This window comes from Gavia stellata, chromosome 2, assembly GCF_030936135.1.
Source record: "Gavia stellata isolate bGavSte3 chromosome 2, bGavSte3.hap2, whole genome shotgun sequence".
In the NCBI taxonomy this organism is placed as follows: Eukaryota; Metazoa; Chordata; class Aves; order Gaviiformes; family Gaviidae; genus Gavia; species Gavia stellata.
The window spans coordinates 112,067,525-112,084,323 of NC_082595.1; the positions used below are offsets into that span (position 1 = coordinate 112,067,525).

The following is a 16,799-nucleotide window of genomic DNA, read 5'->3' on the forward strand; positions in this document are numbered from 1 at the left end:
TCACAGCATCGTGTGTGCGATGGCATCATGTGTGTGATGGCATCACATGTGCAATGGCATTGCATGTGTCACAGCATCGTGTGTGCGATGGCATCGCGTGTGCGATGGCATCATGTGTGTGATGGCATCACATGTGCAATGGCATTGCATGTGTCACAGCATCGTGTGTGCAATAGCATCGCGTGTGTGACAGCATCGTGTGTGCAATGGCATCGCGTGTGCGATGGCATCATGTGTGCAATGGCATTGTGTGTGTGACAGCATCGTGTGTGCAATGGCATCACATGTGCAATGGCATCGCATATGCAATGGCATCATGTGTGTGATGGCATCACGTGTGTGATGGCATTGCATGTGTCACAGCATCGTGTGTGCGATGTCATCGCGTGTGTGACAGCATCGTGTGCGCAATGGCATCGTGTGTGTGATGGCATCACATGTGTGATGGCATCACATGTGTAATGGCATCGTGTGTGCAATGGCATCGTGTGTGCGACAGCATCGTGTGTGCGATGGCATCACGTGTGCGATGGCATCACGTAGCGGGCAGCAACCTCCCGTCCCCTCCCGGCGCTGCCGGCTCCATCGCCCCGACTGTTCTGCAAACACCCCGTGCGACGTCTCAGCTCCCGGGGCCGGGGAGAGGCTCCAGGACACCCCAAAAGCCGTGGAGATGAGCCGGGTTGGGGTCCTACCAGCAAGCAAGGCCACGTGCAGGGTGACGGCGGGGCCCGTCCCCGCTGTCCTAGGGCTCGGCGGCGGCGGCGGCGCGGGCGGCCGAGCTCTGCAGACGCCGGCTCAGCTCAGCGTGGAGGCGGCGGGCGGTGGCGTCGAGGGCCTGGGCCAGGCGGCCGGTGAGCCGTAGCATGTGGGCCACCACACGGACACCCTTCCGCAGCCTGGGCGGGGGGAGAGAGCAGGCTCAGTGTCCCCTCTGTCCCCCCCCAGCCTCCCCGCATGTGGAAGGTGATGCTGCAGCGCTGGGGGTCCCGGAGGGGGGTCCCCAGCCTGGGAGCGGAGGTACCCCGACCCCTCCATCCTGGCGAATGCTGCTCCATCATCACGTTGTGGCTCAGCTGCACTGGGGCACTGGTTGGGGAGTGGGTGTCGTGTCGTGTCCCCCCCCCAACATCCCACCCTGCCCTCAGAGGACCCCCCACCGGCCCCGCTGCGGGGGGTTAAGGGCAGGGACACACGCATGGGGATGTTAACGGCAGCGGTTTGCTGAGCATCCAAACCCCGCGTGTCACCTGAGAGCCACCACGAAGGCTGCGGGACCCTTGGGGACACCCAGACACCCCCCCCAAGGTGTCCGCAGCTTGGGGCTGGGTCCCACCCGTGGATCTCGGGGGATCAGCTGCATGGAGCATCTCCCCTGGTCCATCCCCTTCCCACGGCACTTACTTCTCCTTCTTCTCCGCCGTCTGTGGGTGATCGGCCTCGGCCACGTGAGCCTCCAGCTCCCTGCGGACATTTTCCAGGCTCTCCCGAAATTCCAGGTTGGCCTCACGGATGGCGGGCAGCGCCTCGGTGATGACGTCCTGGTAGCGGGTCTGGTTGTCCTCCAGGGTGGCCGCCGTCTCCACGTCCTTCAGGCTGGCCTTGGTGTCCTGCAAGAGGTTCTTGAGATGATCCAGCTCATGGCCAGAGGTGGAAGGGGGTGGCCCACGGGGGCTGCAAGGGCTGGGGGTGTGGAAGGTGATGCCGCAGCGCTGGGGGTCCCGGAGGGGGTCCCCATCCTGGGCGAGGTGGTACCCCAACTCCTCCGTCCTGGCGCTGGGTGTCACCTCCTCTTCTGGTCCCCCCTGGGCGGTGGCGGGGGGGGCGAGGGCGCAGAGCCCCACCAGCAAGCACCAGCCGGGGCCCCCCAGGACCATGGTGTCCTGCAGGGGCAAAGAGAAATGGGGGGGTTGAGGCTGAGGCTGAGACACCCTCTGAGACCCTTTTAGGGTCCACCCCCATGGACCCCCCAGTTTGCACCAGCAAAATCCCCCAAGAACCCTTCTTTTTCCACGCATTTTTCTCTGGCTGCTGGGATTTGGGGGTGCTGTACCCCGGTCACCCCACATCATGGAGGACACCCCCCCGGGGATGCATTCTGCATCCCCCCCCCCAGCGCAGCACATGGAGCATAGCAATGGGGAAACTGAGGCACGGAGGGGGCATGGCAAGGGCTGGGGTGAGGCCGATCCTGCCGGGGGGCAGCTCGTCCCCCCCAACCCCCCCTCGGCAGCCATGGAAAAGCAGGAGGCCGCGGTGGGGGGGGCAGACAATACGGCTCTTTCAAAACCGCCACCGGAAAGCCTTGGCGCCGGGGCCGGGGGAGCGGGTGCCAGAGGCTGCCGACGCGGCGGGCGCGGGGGGCTCGGGGGGGGTCCCCACCAGCACCCCGCACCATCCCAGCCGGCCCTGAGCCCCTCTGCAGAGGGAAGGGGGGGGGTCCCACAGGCATCCAGGCTTTGTGCCAGCAACATGGGGTGCAATGAGCTTCCCAGGTCTCAGGCCAGCACCTGGCTGGGGTGGGTGGTTTTCGCTTTGGAGCGAAGGGCTCCAAAAGCAGGGGGGGGGGGACGGCAGCTGGGGGACCCCCCGGCGGAGACCACAGCAGCACCGCGGCCGAGCCCTGCCACGAGTTGGCCGGGTCTCAGAGGCGTAGCCGTGCTGGCATTTCGCTGGCACCAAGGCTGGGTTGTTCCTCCCGGCTCTTCCCACCGGAATTAGCGACAAGGCCAGCAAAATCCTTCCTTTTCCCCTTTTTTTTCCCCTCCCCAAAAATGCTCCCACCTTTTAGCCGGGGAGAAGCCGGGCTTGGCGTCACGGCGGCTGGGCCTCGGGGGGCTGCGGCCCCAGTTTGGGGGTGAGCGGGGGGCTCGCCGTGACGAGGAGGAAAACCCTCGGAGATCGGAGCCATGCCAGCAGGCAGGGGAGGGGGCTTCAGCCGCTCACCCGGCGCTGGACCACCCCGGGAGGGTGCTGGGGGGTCCCCTGGGGGGTCCCGGGGAGAGCGGGAGGTTGGGGACGAGGGATGGGGGACACCCACCCCGGCAGCGGGATGCTGCCCGTAAATGCATGGCTTGTCGGGGCTTCAGCCCCCCGAAAATAACTCTGCCCCCTCCCCGATCGCCATCCCCGCAAGGCACAGCCCCCCCAGCTCTGCTGCGCTGTGCAGGGGTGCAGTTACCCCCCCATCTCCCCCCCAGGCTGCGGCCGAGCCAGCATCCCACCCCTTGGTTTGCAGGTGGGGAAACTGAGGCAGGGGGGGGCTGGGATTGCCTGCGAAACCGCTGCCGATCCCTCCCGCTCCCCCATGCCCAGCTCACCGCTCGGCGACGCGGCCGTCCCGCCACGGCACTGCTGGCAGCTCCCCGAGGCGGGGCCGGCCCACGCGCACGCACACGCGTGGCCACGGGCACGGCCACAGCCACGGGCATGCCGTGTCTGGCACCCATCAGGCCAAGGCTGCTTTGGGGTGCATGGGGGGGGGGTGTCACACATGCCCCCCGCCCTGGGCTGCCTCTCCGGGGGGGGTTTCAGGATTGCTGAAATGGCCGGGCGGCGTGCACGCGTGTGCACATATGTGCTTGGCATGTAGGCGTGTGCTGAGCGTGCATGTGCACGCTCGGTGCCCACACACCTGCCTGGTGGTGCACACCTGTGCTCAGCAGTGCACACACATGCTCAGCAGTGCACACGTGTGCTGAGCATCTGCGCGCATGCCTGGCAGCGCACACGTGTGTTGAGCGTGCACACAAGTGCTGAGCATGCACGCACATGCGTGGCTGTGCACACGCAGCCTCAGTGTGCACAGACATGCTCAGAGACGCACACGCATGCTTAATGGTGCACACACATCCTCAGCAACGTGCCTGGTGGTGTGCATACATGCTCAGCATGCACACACGTGTTTCACGTATGCACACACGTGTGTGTGCACGTATGTGCACATGTGCGTGCATGCATGTGTATGTGTGCATACACGTCTGCATGTGTGTTTATGCGCATGCTTGTGCGCGTGCATTTTTGCATGTCCATGTGTGCATGTATGTGTGCATGGTGCGTGCATGTAGGTGAGCACGTCTGCATGGTGCATGCATGTATGTGCGCACGTGTGCATATGTGTGCATATATGTGTGCATGCGTGCATGCATGTAGGTGCGCATGTGTGCATATGTGTGCATATATGTGTGCATGCGTGCATGCATGTAGGTGCGCACATGTGCACGTGTGCATATATACGTGCATGGCACATGCATGTAGGTGTGCACGTGTGCATGTGCATGCATATACTGTGCGTGCATGCATGCATGTAGGTGCGCATGTGTGCATATGTGTGCATATATGTGTGCATGTGTGCATGCATGTAGGTGCACACATGTGCATGTGTGCATATATACGTGCATGGTGCATGCATGTAGGTGCGCACGTGTGCATGTGCATGCATATATGTGTGCGTGCATGCATGCATGTAGGTGCGCATGTGTGCATATGTGTGCATATATGTGTGCATGCGTGCATGCATGTAGGTGCACACGTGTGCACGTGTGCACATATACGTGCATGGTGCATGCATGTAGGTGCGCACATGTGCATGTGTATGCATATATGTGTGCGTGCGTGCATGCATGTAGGTGCGCATGTGTGCATATGTGTGCATATACGTGTGCATGCGTGCATGCATGTAGGTGCACACGTGTGCATATATGTGCGTATATGCGTGCATGGTGCATGCATGTAGGTGCGCACATGTGCACATGTATGCATATATGTGTGCATGATGCATGCATGCAGGTGCGCACGTATGCATATGTGTGCACATATGTGTGCATCCGTGCACGCATGTAGGTGCGCACGTGCGCGTGTGTGTGCACATATGCGTGCATGCTGCACGCATGTAGGCGCGCACGTGCGCATGCGTGTGCATGCGCTCGTGCATGTATGCAGGCGTGTGTGCGTGCATGTGTGTGCATGTGAGCGCGTGTGCGCGGACATGCGTGTGCACGCCTGCGGCACGCGGCCAGTCCTGCCTGCGCACCCCTGCCCCTTCCCACCTCCAGCCCCAGGAGGCCCCTCGGAGGTGGGTGCAGGCAGGTTGGGTCAGCGGGTGCTGCTGCACCCTGGGGTGCTGCGGGAGCTGAGGGGGGTCCCGGGCTCCCCGTTAATGGGCCAAACCCCGGGGAGCAGCGGCAGGGAGTGGGTGGCGAGGGGGGCACCCACGGGCACCCACAGCAGCGGGGGGCCGGTGGGCTGCCACCCACAGACGTGGGGGCCGGGGTTCCCACAGCCCCACGGGACCTGGAGGGTGCTGGTGGGACGGAGAGGGGTGTCCCCGTGCGGGGGTGCCCCGGGGAGGGGTCCCAGGCGTCCCGGAGGGCACCCTCCGTGACGGGCGCCGAACGGCGGCGCTAGGACCCAGCGCGGCGCCCAGACAGGGGGCGGGGCGAGGCCTCGGGGGCGGGGCCTGCGGGGCGGTGGAGGGGCCTCAGCGCTGGCGGCGTCAGGGCCGCGGGTTCGAGCCCGGGTACCGGCGGCGGCGGGTCGGCCATGGCGCGGCGGGCCGTGTTGTTCGACCTTGGCGGCGTGCTCTTCGGGCCCGGCCTGCAGCACTTCCTGGGCTCCTGCGAGCGGGACTGCGCTCTGCCCAGGTACGGCCTGGCCCGGCCTAACCCGGCCCGGCCCGACCTGGCGGCACTCGTCCGCCCGAGCTTCGGCGAGTCGCCGCTCGGCCGGAGACACGTAGAGACGAAGCGACAATACTGTGTGTGCTGCCGCCGCCCGCGCGGGGTGTGCGCGGCTGGGGCCCCCCTAGCAGGAGGAGCGGGCTGGGTGTGGGGTGCAGGCTGGGCCCCCCCTGTCCTGGATGTGGGGTGCAAGTCGAGGTCCCTGTGTATATCTGGGGTGCAGGCTGGTGACCTCCTGCCTGGATGTGGGGTGCAGGCTGGGTGGGGTCCTGTACTGGATGTGGGGTGTGGGGGGGTGGCCCTGTCCTGGATGCGGGGTGCAGGTCAGGGGTTAAAACTAATCCCCAGAGAGGCAGGATTGCCATAGAGGACGTTGGCAGAAGTGGTAAGAAGAGCAACTAATAATTAATCAAGCCGGATAATTAATTAAGCCCATCCCTGCCCCAGCGCTGAGACCGGACACAACTCAGTGCATGAGCCAGAGCTCAAACCCAAAGCGTCAGACCCCCGAGCGGATCCCAAACAGCCTCTCAAGTCCTGGTGAACCCTTTGCCCCATTTAATAGGGGGTGTTTGCGGATTAGTAATCCCAAAAGCTCCCAAACAGGAGTGGAACAGGTTCTGTCCGTTTGCAGCGCCCGACACGTCGGGATTTCCCGGCAGCGCGTGGGGTGTTAAAAAAAACCAGCAGGGAGTTAAAAAAAGAATAAAATATTGAATAACTAAATGCTGGAGGACGTGGAGCAGATGGAGCAATAAATTCCCAGATTATCAGGCCATCAAACATTTTTTTTGCTTCGCTTTATATTAAAAAAAAAACTGATGGCAATCCTGCTGGAACAGGTAAAGCCGCTTTATTTTTAACCGAGCTGCGTTTTTATCGACTCGGAGGAGCGCTTTGTCGTAAAGCCAGTGGCTGTAATCTTGTTTTATTGCCGCTTGAGAAGGCCTTTTGTGATCTTGTGTTAGGGGCAAATTATTTTCCCTCAGCTACAGCTTACAAAATACCCCACTCCGCATTATTTCCTTTTTTTCTTTTTTAATTCCTGGCAAAGCTCCCTGCTCCTCTATCTGCAGGGCGAAGTAATTGAGCTGCCAGCGGAAACAAATGGGCAGCGATCGCCCGCTCCTGTAATGAAGTGATGCTCCGGTCCTCCATTGGAGGATGGAGCTCCGTATCCCCGGCACGGAGCATCCCCTTCCCCATAGTGCCCCAACACACCCCCCCGGTATTGGGGTGTCCCCTCCACACCCCGACTGACCTCTCCTCTTTTGCCTGGCAGGAATTTCTTGCGACAGGTCATGTTTGCCGGCGGCTCCGACAGTCCTTATGCCAAAGCCATGAGGGGACAGATCACCCTGTCCCAGGTGAGCCCTCGGGTACCAGTCGCGGAGCATCGCCGGCGGCTCGGATGCGGTTCGGGAAGGAGCCGACGGGACCATGCTCCAGGATGGGCTGCGCTTTAATTTTCGGGGAGTCGATGGAATGACGGCGTGGGTGTTTTCCAGCTCTTTTCGGAGATGGAAGAGGGCTGCAGGCAGCACGCCTCCGCCTCGGGCATCGCCTTGCCGCCCGCCTTCTCCGTCGCCCGAGCCTTCGAGGAGATGGCGGCCGAGGGGACGGTCAATGCCCCCCTTCTGCGGGCAGCAAGGGTGCTGCGGAGGAACGGTGGGTGCTGGGGGGCTGTTGAGCAAGAGGTGGTGGAGTAAGGGTGCTGCTCCCCTCCCGGGCAGGTGCCACGGGGGTCCCTGGTCGGTCCCACCACAGAGTCCCTGGTCGGTCCCACCATGGGGGTCCCTGCACGGTCCCTCACCGTCATCAAAGCGCTCTCTCAGCACCTCTCGGGAGATACTCCGAGCCCTGCTACCAAATCCATCACACACGTTAGCACCCGGCCAGCAATTAGCAGGACGCCGTAGCCCTTCGCCCCGCGCCGTGGCCGGTCCAGCGGCTCAGTCCTCAGCATCTCAGCGTGCCCGAGCTCCCGCTCACGTCCCGCTCGCGTTGGGACAGTCGAGCTTTGCTTTTCTGGAAGTACAAATTGGGCATAAGCTCCTGCTGAGCTTCCTTTTACCTCCTGCCAGCGTGTCCTGGTCCGGACAGAGCTTCACAAATCAGATTTTAGGCGTGTTAGTGTGTTATCGACATCACTCCCATCCTAAATCCAAAACACAGTGCTATACCAGCTACTAGGAAGAAAATTAACTCTATCCCGGGTGAAACCAGGACAGAAGGTCTGAGAAACGTGGCTGGGGAGGTGAAACCAAACGCTTGCGGGAGAGCCGGAGTGGGATAACCAGCGCTCCCTGCTCTGCCCTTCCCTAGGATTTAAGACCTGCGTCCTCACCAACAACTGGGTGGACGACAGCGCCGGGCGGCTCTTCACGGCCACGCTGATGAACCTGCTGCGCCGCCACTTCGACCTGGTGATCGAGTCCTGCCGGCTCGGAGCGCGGAAGCCGGATCCCGAGATCTACGCCTACGCCCTGGATGCGCTACGGGTGAAGCCGCAGGAGGTACGGCCACCACCCCAAAAATAGGGCATGGCGGGGGGGGCCCTGTGGGCACCCAAAGCCCAGCGACTGCCCTTTCCCGGGGCGCTGAGCCCGGCTCTCACGGGCGTATCTCCAGGTCATCCTCCTGGACGACATCGGGGAGAACTTGAAGCCGGCCCAAGAGATGGGCATGGCCACCGTCCTCGTCAGGGACACCGAAACCGTCCTGAAGGAGCTGGAGGAGCTCTCGGGCGTCCAGGCATGTAGAGGTGGTCGGGGTCCCCTCTCTCCCCTGCTCTCCTGGGGATCCCTGGAGAGCTGGGAGGGATGGGCTCGGGCTTCTGGGTCTTGCCGTGATGCGGTGCTGGTGCAGGACTTGTGGGTGGCTTTGGAAACGAAGGGGACGGGGGCTGTGATCTCCTGCCCGCCCCGTGGTGTCCTCATCCCCGGGACCTGCTGAGCCGTGTCCATCTCAAACGCACGGGTGTCCCACCAGCGGCGGGGCGGGGGGGTGTCCCGTGGAGCTCCAGCCTTGCTCAGGAGCTCGCTCTGTCCTCCTCACCCCGCAGCTTCACAGCGAAGAAGAGCCGCTGCCAACTGCATGCGATCCATCCGATGTGACCCACGGATACGTGCCCATCCGGGTAGGGCGAAGGGGACAAGCTGTTCCCAGGCTTTTGGGGGGGGGCAGGTGTCCTGGGGAGGGTGTTGAGCCCCGTGGAAGGATGTACCAGCCGAGGGGTGGCTTGTTGGGTTGTCCACCCTCCTGCGTGGGCTGCTCTGGGTGAGGGATGCTGAGCTGCCCCATCGTTGAGGTCTTCATCCAGCCCAGGGGCCAAAACATGCTCGTGTGGCTCCGGGATGCCGGGCCGGAGAGGGTGGGGGGCTCCCACGCCTGGTGGCCAGCGGTGGGTGGAGGGTTGGGGGGGGTGAAGCCGTGCCACCCGCAGCCGGCGAGGGCTCTCCGTCCCTTCCAGCCCGGCGTCCAGCTGCACTTCGTGGAAATGGGGCACGGCCCCGTCGTCTGCCTCTGCCACGGCTTCCCCGAGTCCTGGCTCTCCTGGCGCTACCAGGTGATGGAGGAGACGGGGAGGAGGGTGGACCACGGGGACTGGTGGTGGGATGCTGGAGCGCGGCGGAGGGGGTGCACGGCCACCACTCCTGGGGGGGTCCTGTGGTGGTCCCACCATCCTGCCTTGAGCCTTGCGGGACACGGGACACAGCCCGGGAGTGTTCCCCTCACCAGCCCGCGTCCGCCCTCCTGGGGACGTGTCCGGGCACGCTGGGGTGGGCAGATGCAGGATGGGTGCTGGCATCAGGGGAAGGGGGGTCTGGGGGTCTCCGCATCCTCCGGAGACTGCTGCTTTCCCTCCTAGATCCCAGCTTTGGCTGATGCCGGCTTCAGGGTGATCGCTCTGGAGATGAAGGGCTACGGGGAGTCCACAGCCCCGCCGGGTGAGCTGGGTTGACTGGGGGGGGGGACGGACGGGGGTGTACGGGGCTGGAGCTGCCTTGGGGGGGTGGAAGCTGTCCCGCTCCTCCTGCAGCCCCGGCAGCTCGGATGGAGGCAAGATACATCCTTAGAAACGCGTGGATGTTAAAATGATGGCGATGATGTCTTTCGTGCAGACGTAAAAGAATATTCCCAGGAGCAGATATGCAAGGTGAGGAGCTGCAGGGTACGGACGCGGGCAGGATGAGTGCGGTGTGGGCTGGTAGGGCATGGCCCCGGGCAGGACCTGACCCTTTCTCTCCTCCCTTCCCCAGGACCTGGTGGTTTTCCTGGACAAACTGGTGAGGAGCCCCCCACGATGGGTCCCTCCTTCTTGGCTGCCCTTCGCCTCTTCCTTCCCGTGCAGCGGAGCTTCTCGGTGACTTTGTCCCACGCTGGGACATCTGAGCTCCCCGGTAACTTTGGTCCAAAACCCTTGGGGTAGCACCAAGCCCTGACTTCGTGTTCCATGTGGGGTGGGATTTTAGGGATGGGGCTTTTCATACAACCCATTGCCGGTGGGGAGAACCCATCCCTGGGAGGGTCTCCAGCTCTGCGTCGCCTTCTCCTGGACCTTGTGTCCGCGCTGAGGACGGGGAGGTGAGCTGGTGGTGCCTGTTTTGGGTTTTGGTAAGCTGGTGAGATACTCGTGGAGAAGGATGCTGGGCTGCATCCCCTCTGCCCCCCCGTAAACCCCAACCGGAGCAGTTCCCCCGTGGCTGGGACGGCCGGGGGACCAACGCTGCCCCTCGGCACGGCTTGAATCCGGTGTCACCTCGGCATCGATCCACTTGGGTTTGGGAGCTGCAGGTTTAATTCCCATCCCGGCGAGGGGATGGGGTTGATTTTTGCGCCTTTTAAAAGAGATGAAGTGGGGGGGTGGGGAGGCAGAGCCTGCCAACATCTTCAGGGCTTTTTCCTTGCGAAATGGCTGCCAAGGGAACGAGTCCTTCAAAAAGCACAGTGCTAAAAAAAAAAGCCAACTCGAGGAACAAGGGAAAAAAAAAAAAGCCCCTGAGGTTTCGCAAGGGCTCCTCGTGTGAGGAGCGGTGGTGGTTTTGTGCTGGCATCGGAGCAGGGACGGGTTTTCGGCAGGGGACCAAGCCGGGGGCTGCGGCTGCGGTTTGGTGCCGAGCAGGCGAGGATAAATCACCGTGATTTTTTTTTTTTGCTGGGGAATTGCCTTCACGCGGGATTAAAAATGATAAGGAAAATGGATAGAAAGGCGCCCGTTGATGCGCAGCCTCGCGAGCGGGCGGGCACCCACTTTGCTTCGGGGTGAGCTTGTAGATGGGGCGTGAGGTCGTGGCATCCCATACGGATGGGACTTTGGTTTTCCCTGCTCCTCTCCCCCCCGGGGGGCTCCTTCTCCCTCCCTGGGACACCCTGGGGGACTTCAGGGAAGATAAATGACTTCACGAAGCTTCACGTGTCATTTGAGCCCGTATCTGGGATGCAGAGCGGTCCAGGAGCTGGCACGGTGATGGTTAGGGATGGTGGGATGAAACCCATCAGCGCGGAGGGGACCCACTCAGCCCCACATCAGAGGTGGGAGCTGCCGGGACCCCCCCCCAAACCCTCTGCCCGCCTTGGGGGGGGTCTCAGACGCTGGGTTTCACGCCGTCGGATGGCAGCGAGCAGCGCTCAACGGCACGCAGCCGGCCCCGAGCCGCGTCCGCCGGGAGGGAATTTTAATTACACTTCTAAATATCAGCTAATTATGAACCAGCTGCTACATTGTCAGGAGCGGGGGGGTTTAATTGGATTTATTTGTAGGTGCCCAGCGGGGTCAGGAAAAAGGAATGGAGCAGGGGGGAATGGCAAGCTTGGCGTGCCCAGCTCCGGGCAGGATCCGGCCGGCTCTGGGGGATGCTGTGAGCCCCTTCCCAGAGGGGCTGGGGATTTATTCGGCTGTGTCGATACCACCCCATGCGATGGGCAGCGGTGGGGGGGACCCGTACGGGTGATCCCAGGGGACGAGCAGCCTCCAGACATGTTTTTGGTGGATAATACCAAACCCCTTTCCTCCGGAGGGCCCATGTACTTGAAATGTTTAATTAAGTCAGAGTAAATTGCGCCGGGGGATCAGGTAACGCCTGTTGCTTGGGGGGAAAAAAAGGAAAAAACCAAAAAAAGGGGGAAAAAAGGAAAATATTGCTGTTTTCTGATCTGTTTGCTGCTTCGGAGGAAGGCAAATCGCCTCTCGGGTGCTGCTTTTTGGGGTGCAGCCGCGGGGGCGCGGGCTCACGGCCCCCCTCCCCGCAGGGCATCCCGCAGGTTGTGCTGGTCGGCCACGACTGGGGCGGTGCCGTGGTCTGGAACATGGCTCTCTTCTACCCCGAGAGGGTGAGGTGGGTCCTTGGGGACCGGCCGTACCCCTCCCCGCATCCCCCCCAGGGGCATGGGGTACCCCGGATCCTATCCTGTCCCTACAGCAAAGCCCTGGCTCACGCTGGGCACCCCAAATCCGGGTGCCACGCTGACTCTGTCCCCCCCCCCATGATGTCCCAGAGCCGTGGCCTCGCTGAACACCCCGTACCGACCCGCCGACCCCACCGTGGACATCGTGGAGAAGATGAAGACCTATCCCACCTTTGATTACCAGTTCTACTTCCAGGAGCCGGTGAGTCCAGAACCACCAATTTTATCCTTCACCCCTCTTTTGGGGCTTACACCCCCCCGGGGTACGGGGACGTGCCTGTGTCGGGGTCCCCAGCTCATGGCCGGGCATCGCCTGCCCCATAGCCGGGTGCCAAACCGTGGGGCTCTCGCTGTCACCCCGGCTGCAAATGGGTTGTGATCCCCCTGCCAGACCTTGTTCCCTCGGCAAAAAACCATCCCCATCCTCCAGCCGAGCCCCGATGGGCGGCAGGATCCGGCCCCGGGGTGGGTTGGGTCCCTGGGGAGGGTTGGCATCACCCGCGGTGCTCCCTCGCCCCCCTGTGCAGGGCGTCGCAGAGGCAGAGCTCGAGAAGGACGTAGGCCGGACCCTGAAGGTCCTGATCCGCTCCACGCGCCCGGAGGTAGGTGTGGGGCTGAGGGTGGACCTGGGGCGGGAGCAGAGGGCTTCGCAGCCTGCCCATGGCCAACCCAGCCTGATGTCCTCTCCAAGCCCTGCTAGCCTTGTTGGGGCTCTGCCTGTGGCACCCGCTCTCCTTCCACCTCGCCTGTGCCAGGAGCCAAAAGCTTCGGGAGTGGCTTTGCAGTGGCCCCCAGTGACCCTCAGGCACGCCCCACCCCGTGTCTGCCATCCTTTTGCTACCTGTCCGCAGCAAAGTCTGCAGTCAGCCATCAGTAGGGACCAGAGTGAACGCATCCTTGTGAGCAGCGGAGCAGGGCCCACACCTCTTTAGGACTCAAAGCTGACCCTGACTAAGGATCGAGAAGACCTCTAGAAGGCTGTGCTGCCTGGTGGGGGGAGAGCCAGCCCAGGGAACAGCAAATTTGTGGGGTGACTGTCTCGGCGTGGCCTGGCAGGGGCTCCTGCTCTCCCCCTGCCCTCGCAGTGCCAGTGCCGCTCGCTTCCTTAACCCCTGCAAATGTTAATGTCTCGCTTCAGGGTGAAAACCTTTGAGGTTTAAAATAACAGCGCCCCGGGAGCACGCAGGAGGCCATGCCTCGCCAGCGGCATCCTTCTGCCATCCCCGCCGGCTGCTCCCGGCTCTGTGTCCCAGGGCTGCGCGGTTGGTTCCTGCATCCCTCGGGGTGCAGCGATGCTCCATGCCCGCTCCCGGCTCTGTGTCCCAGGGCTGCGTGGTCGGTTCCTGCATCCCTCGGGGTGCAGCGATGCTCCATGCCCGCTCCCGGCTCTGTGTCCCAGGGCTGCGTGGTCGGTTCCTGCATCCCTCGGGATGCAGTGATGCTCCGTGCCCGCTCCCGGCTCTGTGTCCCAGGGCTGCGTGGTCGGTTCCTGCATCGCTCGGGATGCAGTGATGCTCCGTGCCCGCTCCCGGCTCTGTGTCCCAGGGCTGCGCAGTCGGTTCCTGCATCCCTCGGGATGCAGCGATGCTCTGTGCCTGCTCCCGGCTCTGTGTCCCAGGGCTGCGCGGTCGGTTCCTACATCCCTCGGGATGCAGTGATGCTCCGTGCCCACTCCCGGCTCTGTGTCCCAGGGCTGCGTGGTCAGTTCCTGCATCCCTCGGGATGCAGTGATGCTCCGTGCCCACTCCCGGCTCTGTGTCCCAGGGCTGCGCAGTCGGTTCCTGCATCCCTCGGGATGCAGCGATGCTCGATGTTGGCTCCGGGCGCGGAGGGGAGCCCCAAACCTGCCTGGCAGCCACGGGGAGCCCCCCCGGGATGAGTTTCCCCCCTGGGTGCGGTGCTGCTCTCTGCCCTCGGTCCCCTCTCTCCGCAGGACCGCCTGCCCTTCGCGCTCAACTTCCACCGGGTCCGGGAGCGAGGTAAGGGGGGGAGACCTCGCTGTGGGGCGGGGATGCTGCGGGGGGGGATGCCACGGGTGGGACCTGGCAGCGGTGCTGTGCCTCTCGTTGCAGGGGGGCTGCTGGTGGGCTTCCCTGAAAACCCCCCCGCCAGCCAGATCCTGCACGGCCCCGAGCTACAATACTACATCCAGCGCTTCCAGAAATCCGGCTTCAGGTAGGGCAGGAGCCCGGGGGGCTGGTGGGGTACCCCCCTGCTGCAGAAGGGGGACCCCCAAACCCACCGAGGCTTTGCATTATAACCCCAAGAAGGGGCGAGGCTGGCCGGGGGAGGCTGCTTTTCCCTTGCAGGCTCTTCCCATGCCGGCTGTGCCGCGGGCAGCGGGATGGTCCCCGCCGTGGCGTCGGCAGGAGCTGAGTCCCAGCATCTCCACCCCGTTCCCGTCTCTCCCAGTGGCCCCTTGAACTGGTACCGCAACATGCGACCCAACTGGCGCTGGGCACTCTCTGCCAAGGACAGGAAGGTGGGGACTGATCCTGCCCTGCGGGGAGCATTTGCAGACCCCACCTTGTCACCTGTGTCCCCTATAGATCACAATGCCAGCGCTGATGGTCACGGCCGGGAAGGACATGGTGCTGCATCCCAGCATGAGCAGGGGCATGGAGGAGTGGGTAAGCCAAGCGTCGTCCCGTCCCACCCCAGCCCTGCCCGGGACCGGCGTGCACCAAAGCCATCCCGCTTCCATAAGATCCCACCACGGGATCCATCATGCTGAGATGGGCTGGATTTGGCCCGGATATGGGGACACCACTTGATAAGGGGGGACAGGCTGATACGGGGAGGGGAGAGGGGGGTATTTGCCTTCTCTCCTGCCAAAACGAAGAGCTGGGGAAGCAGGGACAGCCCGGGCTGGGCTCTCCTGGTGCCCAGCGTGCCGGATCCTGGCACGAACCAACCCCTCTCCGCTCTCCTGCATCCCTGCAAAGATCCCGCAGCTGCGCCGGGAGCACATCGAGGAGTGCGGGCACTGGACGCAGATGGAGAGGTACCGCGGCCGGCGGGCACGACCTCGCTCCGTCGGAGCCAGGCTCCCCCTTCTCCGGGGGGAAGCCAGATCCCACCCCAGCTCTTTGCCGTCCCCCCAGGCCGGCGGCACTGAACAGGATCCTGGTGGAGTGGCTGGAGGGGCTCCCCCCCGACACCCCCCCACCCAAGATCTCCAGGCTGTGAGCGGGGCCCGCGGGCAGAGCCCTGCCCTGTGCCGTCCCTCCTCCCCAGGCTGATTTTTGCCTTTTAGAGTTTAATCTTTACCTTTAGGGTTTGTTTTTTTGCCTTTAGGGTTTGATTTTTATTTTTTTCTTTAGGGTTTGATTTGTATTTGTGGGAGGGGGTTGATGGGTGGAAGTGATGGGTGAGCCGGAGTTGGGAGGAGGGTGGCACAAAGCATCACCCCGGCTCTGTACAGCTAAAAGAGTCCCGGTGAGCTCTCATGGGGGTCCTGGGAGAGGGTTTGGGGCTGGGCCCATCCTCGTGCCATGGCAGGGGCTGCACCGGGGCTGCCCCATCACCCTGACCCCATCCCAGGGGCTCCCCTCGCTCGGGGGTTTGGCCGGAGGGTCCTGGATCGTGGCGGGGTTGGTTTTGATGTGGAGGTTTTAATGCGCTAATAATAATTAATGCTGCCTGAGAAATCGCCTTCTGCCTCGTAACGCTGAGAAATAAAGCCCCAAGTGACCCCAGCACCCCGGCTCTCCCCGTGCTCCTTAGGGCGCAGGTTCACCCAGCATCTCGCTGCCTCTCCCCCTCCTCCCCGTGGCCCATCCCCGTGGTGTCAGGGCTCAGCCCCTGCCTGCAGCCACCTTCCCCTGAGCTCCCAGCCCTTCTCCTGGCCCCAACAGACATGACAAACAGACATCCAGGACGGCATAAGGATTTGGGCAAACACGCTTGGTATTTCCCCCCCTCAAATTCTCCCCAACCCTCAACTATTTTCATCCGGGGCTTTGCGGTTTGTCTGTCTGCATCCCTCCTTCCAGCGCTTCCCTGCTCTGCCAGCAAGCCCAGGGGAATGTTTTGCATCCGGATTCATCCCTGCAAAAAGTTGCGTTGCTGCGTGGATTTGGGGTGAGAAAAAAAAATACCCCAGCCCTTGGATGGGCAGGGAGAGGTTTAAACCTGCTCCCTCCAGCCCGGAGTTATCCGTACCCCCGGCTCTCATCCTCCATGGGTTTGCTGGCAGCGGGGGCAGCCTCCGGAGTGGGTTTCAGAGCTGCTTTGGCCTCTGCTGATGAAATGTAAAATCCAAGAACATCATCCCTGGGCAGCCGGGAGCTGTGGCCAAGCATCCGCCCCGGAGCCCTGCCCGGAAAGCCAGGCGGGCGCTGCCAAAACAGCCTCTCCCACGGCACTGGCATCTGGGGCTGGGGTTTTAATGGGTGTCTGCAGCCTCCTGCCCCCCCAGGGGCTCGACCTGGGGGTTTCCACCCGGCTCGTGGGGGGCTGCAGGGTTGCGGCAGTGCCCAGCAGTGCACCAGTCCCCCCGCAGATGCTGGGACTGCCTTGGGCAGGGAGGGGGGCCTGCAGAGAGCTCCCAAACCCCCTTCCCTCCTTGCACACTGTATAATTCCCCCCCCACACCCCCTACATTGCCACAGCGGGGCATTGCTCCAGCAGCCCCCTCCCGCAGATTCCCCCCCCGACACCAGCTCTGTGCCCCCTCTCCTGCAGCCCAGACCAGCTTCTCCAGCTCCCACC

At 63.0% G+C, this 16,799-nt stretch overlaps 1 protein-coding gene across 1 annotated transcript; it reads left to right on the plus strand.

Annotated features, from left to right (window-relative positions):
• The first annotated feature begins 5,589 nt into the window (after window positions 1-5,589).
• Window positions 5,590-15,277, plus strand: EPHX2 (epoxide hydrolase 2). The gene is made up of 19 exons (XM_059834610.1): window positions 5,590-5,642; window positions 6,961-7,045; window positions 7,187-7,346; window positions 8,004-8,194; window positions 8,310-8,432; window positions 8,743-8,817; window positions 9,151-9,246; window positions 9,550-9,628; window positions 9,803-9,837; window positions 9,941-9,967; window positions 11,931-12,016; window positions 12,177-12,288; window positions 12,614-12,688; window positions 14,020-14,065; window positions 14,159-14,261; window positions 14,499-14,568; window positions 14,636-14,716; window positions 15,032-15,090; window positions 15,191-15,277. The coding sequence occupies exons 2-19, from the start codon at window positions 6,980-6,982 to the stop codon at window positions 15,273-15,275; spliced, it is 1,569 nt and encodes a 522-aa protein (XP_059690593.1). The 5' UTR covers window positions 5,590-5,642; window positions 6,961-6,979; the 3' UTR covers window positions 15,276-15,277.
• The last annotated feature ends 1,522 nt before the right edge of the window (window positions 15,278-16,799 follow it).